The 15,610-nt window shown below is 32.1% G+C and overlaps 2 protein-coding genes across 2 annotated transcripts in view; both read right to left on the bottom strand.

Moving 5' to 3' along the window:
• GC (gamma-glutamyl carboxylase) overlaps positions 1-184 on the bottom strand; it is a 36,497-nt gene extending 36,313 nt beyond the window's left edge. The window contains exon 1 of the mRNA XM_074175024.1: positions 94-184. The gene's annotated coding sequence lies outside the window, so the exon portion shown is untranslated. The remainder of the gene's footprint in view (positions 1-93) is intronic.
• Positions 185-4,236: 4,052 nt separating this feature from the next.
• LOC111511900 (4'-phosphopantetheine phosphatase) lies at positions 4,237-14,626 on the bottom strand. The gene is made up of 4 exons (XM_074175021.1): positions 14,048-14,626; positions 8,793-9,141; positions 4,535-4,823; positions 4,237-4,468 (listed from the first exon to the last, which is right to left on the bottom strand). The coding sequence occupies exons 1-4, from the start codon at positions 14,296-14,298 to the stop codon at positions 4,278-4,280; spliced, it is 1,080 nt and encodes a 359-aa protein (XP_074031122.1). The 5' UTR covers positions 14,299-14,626; the 3' UTR covers positions 4,237-4,277.
• Positions 14,627-15,610: the final 984 nt, after the last annotated feature.

The raw sequence follows: 15,610 nt of genomic DNA, 5'->3' as shown, positions 1-15,610 counted from the left end.
GAACAATTTACTTTCAAATCCTCCCTACGCCTTCGTGCTTTCGAAACTATAACACGAAACCGTAACACATAAATAACACTCAAATCAACTCACGAAGTAATAATGTTTGATCCCATACACTTCAATATACCTACTGACAGAAAAATTACATACAACAAAAACATCGCGTTTTACCTTCAGTAAAACCAAAATAAATTTAACAGTTGATCATTTGAACAAAGTTACATACCCCAAACATTCCGTTCAAGTTTGAAGTGTAAAATTAGAATACTATCGGACACAAATGACGAAAATTGAATCCTTGGTACCTACGGTGCATACTATATAGACGTGTGCAGGAATGCTCCTAGTTAAGTCTTTTTTAAAACAGTGAAAACTCTCTTGAATAGCAAAACTTTCAGTTTTACCTTTGTGGTAAAATAGTCTCAACAGTGTGAATATACTCTGTCCAATATAACGAGGGCCAGTGAGGTATACAAAAAATCGATCAAATTACAAAAAATTAGCCCCTTTTAAAGCTCTCATTTAAATGATGTTTTAAAATTCAGGATATTCCAATTGGTTTTGAAGGTATTCGAAAAGCACCCAAATTCATTAATTTTGTTTCAATTTGCTTTTGACCTTATTTGAGAGGATATTAAAAGGCAAAAATTATCGCCAATTTGATTTTTTCAAAAAGGCCGGTGGAAAAAATCCCCTGGTAACAACTTCACTGATATAAGTTAGCCTTTTTGGTAACAACTTCACTGATGTATCATCTTGACCGCTGATATAATAAAACAGCAGACAAAGAACTTAATAACGGTCAACAAAACATTTATAACCTAATAAAATTGCAAAATGTTTCCTAGCAGTGACATTTACAATACAATACAATAGCGATATTGTAAATGTCACAGTTGAAAATTGTCAGTCGACATATTGTTTCATTCAAAAGAAACTGGAAAAAGGACACTAAGATGGACCAACAGACAAATGAATCCTTCAACGCAACCAGAGTTTGACTCGAATAAAAAACTTTTCTCCTCCGATATTTAAAGAAAAATCTAAACTGTGGGTTCTTCCTAATTCCTTCTCGTTGGGAAGGTACTTTTGGCTAGATTTGATTTTTTTTCATGAACCTCAAATGGATCGTATTCAAAGAATTTTGGAGACTCTAAAAAGCCTTTAATGATTTACTTTGAAATATGTTTTGTCGTTAATCAGCTGTCGCCCCCCCTGAGAACGATAGTTCTCAGAAGTCTAAACTTGGGCGAGCTAAGGATTATTGAGGTCTTACCTTTTAATGTGCGATTCTTAGCACGAAATTGGATCGTTAGAATTGCAATTGAATGAAACCATATGCTTGGGCTATTCTTGTTTTCATACTGGAAGAAAAAATAACCAAGTGAAAAACGTGAATGATCCACTTATTTCGAAAAGTTTTAATGAAGTTTAACTTCGGCACTTGTTTGTGCTTTAAATTTAACTTAAAATGATGCGGCCAACTGCGACCTACTGACGTTCAGTGTTTGTCAAATTCAACTTTTTTTTTGAAAAAAATTGAAAAAGTGCATTTCTAGATCGAATTTAACAAAAAATTACTTGAAAAAGTTGTGTCTACAGCAATTTTATATCCATATGCCAAATTTTATGCAACTAGGATAAAGTTAACGTTTTGCTTATTTTTGACAGATATCCCCTTTATTTTAAAAAACAAGTTCGGTTAATTGTCATCAATTCATGTATACATAACAAACTCATCATGAAGTTTAACTTTTCTGATAAATTTGTACTTTTACGAACATTTTTAGAGAGAAATTAAAAATGTGCTATAAAAATTTTAACATGACTGGTGCAAAGTTTCAATCACTTGGCTACTTTCTTAAACAAACCTTTGATTTCGAAAAAGCAGAGGCAACTAAAAAAAATTCAAATAATTTCGATAGAACTATTATTATTATTATAAATTTTATTAAACAACAATAATATTATAGAAAATACAAATGGGTACAAAAAATTACTTATTGATCTAAATGAGGTCGTCAAACACTTATAACCTACATTTCAGTATGTCGTCCTCCACGTTCAATACAAATTATGGTCCTTCTGCTGACATCTGTAACTGGATTTTTAATAAATTGGTGATTTATATTTGCACAGCACTCGCGAATGGTATTTTCCAGATGTCAGTAAATGGTCTACTTCGGCACACTTTTTGTTTCAGGTAACCCCACAAGAAAAAGTCTCAAGGCGTCAAGTCGGGTGATCTAGGTGGCCAATAATGTTCCCAGTTACGTCCAATAACTTTGCCTCTGAACATTTGTTGGAGGGACTGTTTTACAGCAACCGTGTGACATTGGTGCGCCATCAAGTTGATACCATAGGTCGTATTTAATATTTAAAGGCATATTATCCAAAACTTCACTAACCTCATTATTTAAAAGGTTGAGATAACCGACGGATGATAAATTTTCCCTAAAGAAAAATGGCCCGATTATTTGGTCGTTAAGTATCCCACACCATACATTAGTTTTAAAGGAATACTGATCACCACATTCAACTATCAAATTGGGATTTTCTTGGGCCACCATCGGCAATTTTGAGAACCGTTCCATTTGAAGAGAACGTTGCCTCATCTGTCCATAAAATTTTATATGGAAACTTTACATTTTCTTCTCTCTCTCCTTGAAACCATAATGAAAACCCCAAACGAACATCAAAATCTCGTTCTTTTAATGTGTTAATAAATTTTGGCTTATAAGGCCAAAATGTATTCTTTAATAAAATTTTTCTAACACTTTCTCTCTTGTAATCGGTATTTTTTATAATATCGGTTATGCTTGTTTGCCCGTGTTCAATAACTTTTAAACAAATGATAAGTTGGGCCTCTTCATCATATTTACTTGGAGTGTGCTTTTTCTCAAATTGATTTGCTACAAATCCTATTTCTCTGAATTTCGACATTATCCTTGACACAGTAGTAAGTTGAACATTTTTTCCTGGATGCCGTTCATTAAAAATGTTAGCTACTTACCGGTATGGTGTATTCTCACCACATATTAAAACTATTTCTATTCTTTGCTGAAGAGACAACATTATTGCAACAATAACTGTTAAAAATTTGACAAGTAAATCAACAACTTGACACTACCATAGCATGCATTTCGTTTGTCAAGACCTACATAAAAATTTTATTCAACGTGATTAAGCATCCTTACCGCCCAACTTAGTGTTTATAAATAATCTGTAAATACTGAATATTGAAATTTTAATGTAATTTCAACTTTAGTAATTTTATTGATACTTATTGCAGTTTTTGAGTTGTGTCTGTTTTTTCAAAATTGAAGGTACTGACGTTTTTTTAAGAAAATAACCAAGTGATTGAAACTTTGCACCAGTCATGTTAAAATTTTTATAGCACATTTTTAATTTCCCTCTAAAAATGTTCGTATAAGTAAAAATTTATCAGAAAAGTTAAACTCCATGACGAGTTTGTTATGTATACATGAATTGATGACAATTAACCGAACTTGTTTTTTAAAATAAAGGGGATATCTCTCAAAAATAAGCAAAACGTTAACTTTATCCTAGTTGCATAAAATTTGGCATATGGATATAAAATTGCCGTAGACACAACTACGGATTCACGGTGGCCAATTTTTAAATTTAACTCCACTTGCCTTGTTTCTTTGCCAAAAAAATCTAATCTACCATGCCTGGTGTACATTCAAAATGAATAACATTATTTTTTTCACTTAATAAAGCTACTGTGCTAGCAAAACATATATTTTTCAAATAAAGTTTGTTAAGACATATCGTAAGGTGTAGTTTATGAAGTTACTATGGATCTTCATCAAGTAACGGCCGAATCAATCAGAAAAAAAAATAACATTATGTTCTTTTCTAAAAAGATTGTTATAACGAGTCCTAAATTCCAAATCATATAACTCAACTTATAACATCCCAAATATTAAAACTCGTAATTCTTGGACTGATTTTTATATTTACCAAAAGAGAAGAATAGTTTCCCGAAGAATTAACGAGCATAGTTTTTTTGTAATTTGAAGGACAATCCAGTATTTGAAAATCGTCTTGACACAGTTTGATCAACGCAATATACTCGTACTTTTTTAATAATGTTTTATGGCGGATGATTGATTTAATTTAAAAAGCAATTTCAGATTTCTTTCACTCTACTTTTCAAAATATGGGAGATATAAGCCCAACACCTGTGCACGATAATAAAAAACATACTGTAATTAAAGTATTATTTAATATCAGGTACGGAAAATTATTCAACTTGCAGGTTCAAAATCACAAATCACTGAAAACTGCCGTGCGCCCAAACTTCGGGCCAACCACTCATTTTTCAACACAGCCAATTTAAAACAGTCCACAGTTAGTTTGGCGTATAAGTTTGTATGCACCGCACGTCCCATGCCTTCGATGATAACCAAATCAGCAGATTTCATCACATCGCATAACCCTGGAAAAGAATAAATATCGATGACATTGTTGATAGCAATTCCACAAGTCAACCTTGAAAACAGACCTTCTGATAAATCCCTGAGATCCAAACAAGGACCCTTCTGTCCGTTCTCCATCGTAATTAACTGGCCATTCTTTATTGAATCCTTCAGTATTTCACAGTGTTCCGCTGCCTGGCAACAATACAGGTTCAGCTCTTGAAAAGTTACGTCATTCAAAGCGGGATAGGTATTTGCTGTTAGGACAACTTTCGTGCCGTGAGAAAGGAGTTCCCTGGTTAGAGGTAGTATTCCCAATATAAAGTCTACGCCAGAATTGTCCACGAATATAACACAAGTTTTGTAAGGTTTTTTCTGGAGAACAAAAACAACATGAAAAGAGCATATTTGCATATTTAAAATCATGTATATTATTAAAATTTAACAGAATGCAGAACAATAAAGATTGTCATAAGGTTTTGTGATATAAAAAATTAATTCAAACGTAAATTGATTTTTAACACAGTAAAGTATTCAATAAATATTCTTTGAATGGCATTTGTTATGGAGAAGTCAATGTTCCCATACCGTTTTTTGCAACTTTAACCTGAAAAATGAATGAAGCTAAATGAATAGCAGATCTGCTGACGTGTAATAAAGGGCAAACTCAAAAAGTCACCCTGAAAAAACAGTGCAATATTAACCAATTAGTCGATAACTTGTTGTATTCATAAATTTTGCCTACAAATTAATAATAATAATAATTTATTTTCCCAAGAAACATACAATGTTTATAGCAGGGAAAAACTATAACATAACTAAATACAAACAGAGAACACAAAAAAAAGATAAATCAAAACTGAAACTTGAAAAAAATATTAATATACATACATATACACACGTATACACATATATACATACATATACACACGTATACACATATATACATACATATATGTTTGAATATGATTATCAACATGAACATGAATGTACTCATCAGATAATACATCTATCTATACAAACAATAAATATTTTTTCAAATTAATCCGGAATGTTTGTTTATTAAATTTTTTAAAGCATTCGGTAGCTCATTGTAAAATTTTATCCCCTTATAAGAAATCGAATTGATTTTGAATCAAATTTGAATGTTTGAGCTTATTTTTGGCCAAATGAATAAAGGTACATAATTTGAATTTATGTAAGGATGACAAATCTAATAATCTTTTTAGTTTATACATGTTAACTGTAGGCTCCTTGCAGTTCAACTTGTATATACACCTTATAATTTTGTTCTAAAGTTTTTTAATTGGTTTCAATAAGGAATTCGTTGCCATTCCCCAGTGAATTTTGGAATATACCAATGAAAAATAAATCACTTTAAGGTAGTTTTGGGGTAAAACATTTTTTATTTTGAATAAAATTCCAATTATGGGTGCTATTTTTTTCTTATTGCTTCAATGTGTTTTCTCCATGATACATTTTCATCTAGAATAAGACCAAGAAATTTAGCACTAACAGAGTTTTTAATATATTCATTATTAAATTTAACTGGATCTTTTGAATCAATTGATATAGACCTTTTTGATACGAACATATATGAAGATTTCTGAAAATTCAGTGTCATTATATGGCATTGTAGCCATAAAGATTTCTGATTAAGGTCTTTTGAAATATCAATTTTGATTTCTTATACACTATTTCTATTGTAAATTAAAGTGGTGTCATCAGCAAACATTTGTAACTTACCAAATATATTTACTGTAGCCAAAGAATTGAAATATATAAGAAACAAAACAGGTCCAAGTATTAATCCTTGCTGTACCCCAGATTGATAAAAACTCACCTGGAACGCTCACTTAGAAAAAAGTTTTACAAAAAGTCAGACTGTCCCTATGGATATGTCGAAGGATTTGTGGTAAAACTTAGGGTTTACGTCCCAAAACAAATCCATTGGATTTATGTGATGATTGTCAGACCAATGATCACTTATGAAGCGGCGTTGGAAGCTCTTGGCTCCTACTGAGCAACGTCTAAATTGGTAAATTGCCAAAAATGACTCTCCTCGATAGGAAGACTTAACAGATTGTCTCTGATCTGGATTCCTGGCCATACTGGCCTTGCAAAGGAGGGTACCGCAAGCAGCTTCATCGGACCAGAACCTGTCATTGGCATCGCTTTAGGCTTTGCCAAACAAAGATTGAACACCTGGATGGCAAGAAGACTTATGGACTTCTGCCAGAATCTTCCAGGATTGGCTCACTCCAAGGCGTTTATTCACCCTTCAAAGCTTGATACCAAACAGTTGTTAGACTACAATAGGGATGAACTACAATGTCTAACAGGCCTTCTTACAGGTCACTGTCGTTTGAATCATCATAATATGCAGAGACTCGGACTATCGGAATACAGTGTGTGTCACCTCTGTTTGAAAAATGATGGACCAGCAAAGCACATACTTTGTACTGACCTGAAAGACTACTCACCATACAAACTAATCGGCTTCGTTAAGAAGGTACCCTAACCTAATCTAGTATTGTCAATTAGTTGTGGAAATGATATAGAAAAACATCAACTAGTTAAATCCACCAAAATACCCTTGTTCCACACATACACATATAGTTATAATTGATTCATTCGTCCAAGGGGTTCCAATTTTACCTTTAATTGGCAAATCAAGTTGAGTTGAATACAGAATGTTGATGAAAAAATGTATCGTTATTCCATTAATGATACAAAAGAAAAATAAAAACTGATTAATACATTTTATTGTATGATTTTCACTATAACGTGTTTCATAAAAACCGCGACACAATGAAGTGTATTAATTAGTTTCAATATGGATTTTCATCAAGTATCGGCCAGTTCTATTCAATTACAATTGCAAAATATTAAATTGTTTCAATGCAATAACACGTGTGTTTGAATATTTTGTAAGATTAAACCATATCAAATAAGTAAAATAACTTTATGACAAATGAAATTATTTAAATCACGAAAATGTTCAGACAAATATTGAAATGACTATTCTGCAGATAACATTGTAACATTATCTTATCTGGGCTACATTAATAATGCATACAATAACAGTTCAATCAGTTTTTTGGAGAATGCAAATACAAGGAAGTGATAACCATCACTATTCAGATTATTTATGATATGTGGAATATTATTTAACAAGACTGGAGTAATATAAATGACCGGAATTTTTAAAACAAACAATAGTAAATTCTCACAAAAATTCGACGAAGACTGCTTGTAATTATTCAGCTTATTTGACAGTTTATTTGGCTAGACTAAATACAGTTTTCGACATGTCATCAAGTAACTATTGAACAAAATTATATAACATAAAAAGGTCGACATCTCCCCTTACGAAGAAGCCATCTATGGGATTGACAGCGATCTCAATCCTAGAATATCAAAGATAAACGAGGCTCCTCAAGGCGGTCAGTTGCAAAGCCAAGCTACGACATCGACAGCCGATGATATTCTTCATCTGTCTTTCACTGCAAGGCAACTAAATTATATCAATCCAACAAACAAAGTGACCCAAACAAAGATAGATGCGTGACCAAAGGTTTATCATCACGCACATTTGCATCTATTGGGTGAAATAAACCAGCCTTCTTATGCTGGCCAATCAGATTTAACAAAACTATTAAGTGATAAAGCCTATTATGACCTACAAGAAAATTTGACCACGCCCTGTAATTTATAATGTGTGGAAATTGCGATTGTACTGTGTGTGAAAAACATATTTTTATTTGTTGTCCTATGTATGTTGCATATGTATATATGTATAGTTTATATTTTATTTCAATCATTTACATTTTATACAATTTACTTCACATCCTATACTTCATGTTTATATTAATATTTATTTATGACATTTTGTTTGTATCAAGATTTCTATTCTTAAACAATAAACATATTATCAATCAATCAATCAATCTGGAAAGTATGTACTGTTTTCTGATGATACAACTTTAACTAAAAATTTTGTGAATTGGAGAACATTTCCACCAACCCATTTAAAAAAAAACTTTCTCAACATAAGGAATTTGACTATTTCTCATCATATGTAATTTGTTAAATTTCAGTAAGAGAACATGTGAAATGATTATATCAAGTTAGGCTATTTCATTCAGAAAATCTGTTTCTGTTTTTAAAAATCTGTTTTTTCCGTTAATCAGCTGCCGCCCCCGTACGAACAACAACTCTCAGAAGTTAAGAAACTTGTGCGAGCTAAGGACTAACGAGGTCTTACCTTTTAACGTGTGATTCCTAATACTGATATATATTTTGAAAAAGGTAATGTAGAAAGTGAAGACAGTAACAACTCACCTTCAAATGATCAACCCATTTATCGAAACTATCACGAAACCAAGGCCTCTTCTCGATAGTGTTCAAAGCATGGCAAAACCTGAAACTTTCGGATCTTTCCAGAATATCACTTACAGCTTTTGCACCCCAGTCAAAAACATTTCCAGCAAGGACTCCTTGTATAATTTCCAGCCATTTTTCATAAAAATCATCCAACGAGTCAATGTGATCAATCCTATTTTTTAACTCCTTCAAAGCCTGGTAACTCTCAGTTTTTTTCTGTAACAACCAAGCATCTTCCAATTTGTTAGCTCGCAGATTGTCCTCATTGAAGTTTAGAAGCGTTCGGATGCTGAGAGGCTTCATTATTCTGAATTGAAAGAATTACAGTAATGAGAGACAATTTTTTTCATCTTTTGATAGATTTACTTTATTTTGATAGGTAGAACACTTTTACCACACCAGAACAAAGAACTATCTCTCGACACGCGTTTCGCTAGCCAAGTTAATCTTTGTATTAGTTTGAGAATGTCCATATAGGACGAAACTGCAGTAACGTTAGTTACAATTAAAAGTGGTAAAAAACATAGAAATTTTCATTTCTCTTTTCAAGTTAATCTTTAATTTCATCAGCTTAGGAATATATTGAACAGGAAAATGATACTGATGCCTTGGCTAACTCCATAATACGTTACTGTACAATAGTATGGCTTGGTACCTTCAAGACATCGCTAGTTAACTTGAAATTAAATTTGTACAGCATGCTTTCAATACTCGTAACAGTTCAGTGAAGACCATGAATGTTCCATGATGCAGACTCAAGCATAATAGTACAGTTGTTTGTCCAGATGTATGTAATTTGGTTTTAGTCATCTCCCGAAGATGCTAATTTGGTTAGTAAAAGGAGTGTCGAAAGCCAATGTTTTCTATAGATTTACTTTATTGGTCTGAAACAAATTCTCGTTGAGAAAAGAAATCGATATAACATTACTGAATAGTATTCAAATAACACTTTGTAAGATTTTCACTGAACAGTTTACAAAACCACAAGTGCGTCACTGTAAAATAGCCTCATAAGGCGTGTTCATACTGTTGTATGAACGTTGTTGCAGTTTTGTAAACAAGTGAAAATCTCAAAATAAAATGTTACATGAATACGTTATGGAATACCTTAGTATTTTTATAGTTTCAAAGATATTGGAATATTGCAATCAAGTTGATTTTAGACAGATTATAATATCATATATCTATCTAGTTTTTTATTGTACAAACTTAAGGGTAAGTTTAAAATGATATACAATACTAAATTTTCGTAAAAAGAAATCATTTTCGCTCACTACTTTTTGATAGAAAAGCCAATAGTGTGATATTACTTGCCCCCGAAAGGGTGCTATCAACTTTTATTTTCAAATGGAGAAAAGGGTACCATCTTTTTTCTTTATTAAAAATATAACAACAGCGTACAGTTCAATATAGTTAAGACACTATAAATATAAAATATGTTGTTATGCTCCCTAATCAGCAAAAATGCTGGTTTCGGGATTCACAAACATTCAATATGAGAAGTGGAACACAAAAACTAGTAAACCACTACAAAACTCATAGAAGTAACGCATCAGACATGTGTCTCAAGGCTCAGATGTTTTTTAAAACTATTGATGAATGAACTATAGCTTGGCAACTCACTTATATGGACAGGTAATTCATTGAAGACTTTTATAGCCTGCGTAAAAGGATTGTATAATCCTTTGATTCTCTTGTTTTTTATTTTATATATGTTCTTGCATTGCTTAAGTTTAAGATGATATTTAATTTGGTGTAGGTGGTGGTCTGTGAGATTAAATCATTTGTGTGGGTTTGAAATGGAATTTGAAATAAAAATGTTATTGATTTATTTTATAGCGTTTGAATTTGTTTGAAATTAGTAACGCCACAATTCCCCCATATGATTAACAGATACCTAAGATTCGCCAATATATATGCATTGTAAACCAAGTGTCTATTACTGAAACTCAGGTAACTGGAACACCTATATAGAGCTCCTAACATTGATACAATTTTATTATTAATATGTTCTATGTGTCCTGACCAGTTTAACTTATCATCTATTATGAGTCCCAAATACTTGGTTTTTGCAACATTCATTAAGGGTAAGTTATTTATTCTTAATTCAATATTTCCACAAATTCTATTTTTTTGTTTAAATAGCATGTAAACGGTTTTTGCAGAGTTCACCTTGAGTTTATTATGTGCAAGCCAATTTGAGTATTTAGAGAGATCTTCATTAACTATGTTCTCCAGTAAATGTAAATCATATCCACTGTACAAAAGGACCGTGTCATCGGCGAACGTGAAATACCTTCAGTGACAAAACCATCAGTGTATACAACAGGGGTCCCAAAACGGATCCCTGTGGTACGCCACCGTTGAAAAACAACTGGATTTTCGAATTCACTTTGATTGTTGGCCACAATTTCTTGAATCCGTAGGTGAATGAGGTTTTGAAGAATTTACAAATATAAATCACCAGTCAGATTTTCCTCTAGATACATGGGACCAACAATATGATTTCCCAATATTCCTGCTCAGACATTTATTTTCTCAGAGTGTGATCTTTTCAAAAAATATTTATGGGTTTATGTCGGCAGGGTTGACATTTCCATTTAAGAAAAAAGTGCAGTGGCATTTATAATATTGATAGTAAATTGACATGATTTACAATAAACTGTCCTTTGCTGCACATAATATTCCAAAAATTGAATTAATAATGAAAAAGAAAACATTTCTTCTGAAGAAAAACTTTTTTTTTCAGTTGATGAACATTTAATGGACATCAAATCCTAATAGTTTTGTATATTTTTCTCTATGTAATTACACATTTTTATAAAATTATGTCTAGTTTATTCCATGTAAAACTTCAAATGTGTGTACCATGATTTGAGTATAATTATATTGTTTATATTTCAAATTTTTATTGTGTTCATTTCATTTTATGAAATATTTTGATTGAAGTGTTCTACACTCGTATGGATATCTTTGTAATCCTTAAAGAATAAATATTCATTAATTTTTATCTGATTACAAGTGAATGGAAGGTAATATACAACTAAGCAACATCGCAACAGGATGTCTGTGTTTCCTACAACTGTTTTCAGCTTTGGAATTATTACATAAGCTGTATGAATATTATCAGAAAGTACAAAAATAAGCGGGTACTTCACTATCTATCAAAACACATTAAAATGAGTGGAAATGTACGTCAAGGAAGATTCAAACTGTTCATATTATACATATAATCTTATGAGATATGAATAAATTCAAGTAAACAACGATGTACAAAATAATAAAATAGAATGATAATAGGATTCAGTTGAGGGATGAATATTTCAATATCACTTCAATCAACATCAATACAACTGGGTTCGTAATTAAAATTTTCCTTAGCTTCAGTTTTACTATGATTTCCTGTTGTCTACTATAAAATTTATGATTTTCCTTTCCACATCATTCAAGAACTGATAGAGATTCAACTCAAAAAAATTTAAATTATGTTTTTCAGGGTAATGGTAGGATTTTGAATACTACAGAGAATAAAAATGAGTAGTATTTTTGTCTAATAGTTTGTGTTAATGACGGAGGTACTAACTTCTCATTTATTTTACCTACTTCTAGTTTCATTTGAGAGCGAATTACCAATCTATCAATGAAATATTTTCCACAAAAAAATTCTGAAGTTCACAGAAGTGGGATGATAACATTTATCTCCAATCTCCAATCTTTCTGTTTCAATTATTTCCAGTTATCAGCAATATAAAGTACTGAAGTATCATTGATTGATTGATTGATTGATTGATTGATTGATAGCACTTCATTTCCAACAGGCATTCACCCAATTACCACAAATGTACAAAGGTGTTGATGAAAATAAATACAAAACAGTATAATTAGTTTAAAAAAAAAGATTGCTACAACTAAAAGAAAAATAAGTAGAAATAGAAATATATCACAAGAAGCGAAAAGAAAAAGTGATCACAGTTAAAAGGTTCTAGTGAGGATACATTTTAAAATAAAACTTTGAGAACTGTGATTAATATCGCACATATCACATATTGAATTATAGTTGTTACAAAGTATTGACACTGGTGCTTTCAAACTGTTATTTGTTCTGACAAGATCACAGTAAAATGTCGTTTGGTATCTGGAATTAAGGCGTGGGGTGCGGAAGTTGATTATTTGTAAAAGAGGGGCACATGAGATCTTATTGTTTAGCAGTTTGTGAAGTGTGATAGTCGCTGAATGAGGATGTTAAAATCAATTTGGTCAAACGCCTTTTGCATGTACGTATAAACTACGTCAACTTGTTGCTTTTGGTCTAAAGCATCTGAAACATGTTGTGAAAGGCATGCAAGATTGGTCACACATGACTTTTGTTCCACGAACCCATGTTGATCGTCCAATATTATATTTCTGATCGAGATAAAGATAAAACCGTATAGAATTATTTCGAAAAGTTTCGAGTAATTGCTTGGGATAGAAGTAGACCTGTAATTTTTTATAACAGTTGCATCCCCTTTCTTCAAGATAGGACATACTCGTGCTGTTTTCCAAATCTCCGGAAACGTAGATGTTTTCAGTGAAAGGTTGAAGATGTGAAGCAAAGGGCTCAATAAAGGGTGGATACAATCTTTTACTAGAAAACTCGGTATGTGGTCCAGTCCAACAACTAGTTTGTTTTTCAATTTCTTAGTGGCCTTAATAATATCTATCTCATTAATATGTTCGATATTTATACCCAGAAAATTGTTTGGAAAGTTATCTAGCATACCACACAGGGAGATAAAATAATTCGCAAAGCGTCGACGATTTCCTGAGGTTTGGAATAAGAGTTATTGTCATCCTTCATAATGCCGGGAATTCTAGAATTGCATTTTTTACTCTTAATAAAATTCCAAAAAGTACTTGGATTTCCGTGTATAAGTGCTCCATACATCTTTGGTGTTACTACACTAATAACCACCTCAATAGAATTGTTTAGTTGGAATCCATATTGTTTTTCAGCTATTAATTTATATTTTTTGATGAAAGAGTTGATTCTAGTTTTGATGGATTTTCAAAATTAGATTTAGAAGCATATCTCAAGTGGAATGTTTCTTCAGAATTTTGGTATCATCCTCCAATATTATGATTGAATTTAGCTTCATCTGCATTGAACAAAGAACATTTCTGGGAAAGTGGTAAGAACATGAGAATATTATATCAGGGAATTGGGTACTTACGAAGGATCCTCAGTAACTTGTTCGATCAGGCTATGGAACTGTTTGAAGCATATTTCCGCCTTTTCTGTAGCTTTCGGATCATCCGGGTTCAAAGGTTGGGCTTTGCCGACAAATTTTTTCACCATTTGTTCCAAACATGGTAACCAGTAATTTCTTTCTTCGGCATTAGTAACAAGATCGACTGTATCAGGATTATAATGTTCAGGATTTTTCAACAATGGACATACATTCTTCCTTTCATTACCAGTCATAGTGTGTCTTTCTTTAATCAGGATATTGAATGAAAATGATTGAAATGTAATCAACCTATTTGCATCGACGTTGAATATGTTTTATCTCCACTTTTGGTGTTAATTCAATTATTTGGATTTTCACATGTTATCTAATTTTCAAATAAAGCACTTAGTCTGATTAAGGCTCAACAGTAGATATGATAAAAATAAATTTACACACAGTTTACCGACACAGCTGTTTACTTTTCCCTGTTCAATAAACAAACTCTTGAATTTTTAATTAAGAAACTTAACCTAGAATTATTAATCAAAATATGTATCTTTCTTTTCGAAATAGACTTTTATAGGAGTGTAATGTTCACACTAAACTAATTCCAGATCTGACATTTCCGCTAAAAATTATTTGCTCTCTCTACTCGATCAAAATATATCGAGCAGAGATAGAAAATAACTCCTAGCGGGAATCGAGGTATCAACAAAACGTAACTTTTTGTCCAGTTAAGAGGTTTCAATCTAAATCCGTAAATGTTAAGAATATATTTGTGAAAGTTGAGAACGAAAACTTCATGTCTGGAGTCAAATTTTCGCCTTAAGTTTGCGAACGTACTGACAGTTTTGATGAATCCACAATGAATTAGTGCCCACGATGGTTAATTGAAATGAAGTAATTACTGTAAGCAGACACTTTTGAGGAAATGAATACAATTTTTATTTTGTTCGATTGATTAAAGATTATATGAATCAATACTGCAAAGTTGTGCTAACGTCGACACGAAAATATACATTGTAGCTAACGTTCGGTACGCTCGAAGCATACCATGGATGATTTAGTTCAATCTTCCTCTTGAAGATGATCACTTGGTGATTGAAACACGTGTCGAGGTGTTGAAAATAACGGTTTGGTGTTGAGACAAACTCCAGTAATATTCATTACTACTACACCGAAGATTTCAAAAACAGTGCGTCACAAGTACATAATTTAAATTGAAAGGAATATATTTTTAGGAGTGGTCAAATCATGTTTGAATGTTCATGACCCATAGAAATGAAATAATAGACAAATGTTTCAGTGCATGATTTTATTTCTGAATTGTGATTACGGGTTCTCTACCAGAGAGGGTTCTCTGTCTGTTTTGTTGACCGTTCCTTCCGGGCAGGAGCATTTAGCCAAGGTAATTATTAAGGTTTTCCCTGGTTTTCATTGTCGAATTATCAAACTCAGATGTCGCCCGTTTCGTGGCAATATGGAATATTTTAAATCAAAACCACAGCGTAGGTAACAATCCTATGCCTGTGTCAAAAGTGAATAATTTATTTATAAACTCTTCGA

This window comes from Leptinotarsa decemlineata, unplaced genomic scaffold (assembly GCF_025532065.1).
Source record: "Leptinotarsa decemlineata unplaced genomic scaffold, Ldec_3_MD MMD2_tig00000882_RagTag_RagTag, whole genome shotgun sequence".
NCBI lineage: Eukaryota > Metazoa > Arthropoda > Insecta > Coleoptera > Chrysomelidae > Leptinotarsa > Leptinotarsa decemlineata.
Note: the sequence above shows the minus strand (reverse complement) of the source record. Positions and strands in the feature narration are given on the sequence as shown.

Coding starts and splice junctions, on each gene's coding strand:
- LOC111511900 (XM_074175021.1), bottom strand. CDS start 14,298: ATGACTGGTAATGAAAGGAAGAATGTATGTCCATTGTTGAAAAATCCT. Junction 9,142..14,047: donor CAAGTTACTGAGGATCCTTC/GTAAGTACCCAA, acceptor CTTTCAATTCAG/AATAATGAAGCCTCTCAGCA. Junction 4,469..4,534: donor TCTCAGGGATTTATCAGAAG/GTCTGTTTTCAA, acceptor ATTCTTTTCCAG/GGTTATGCGATGTGATGAAA.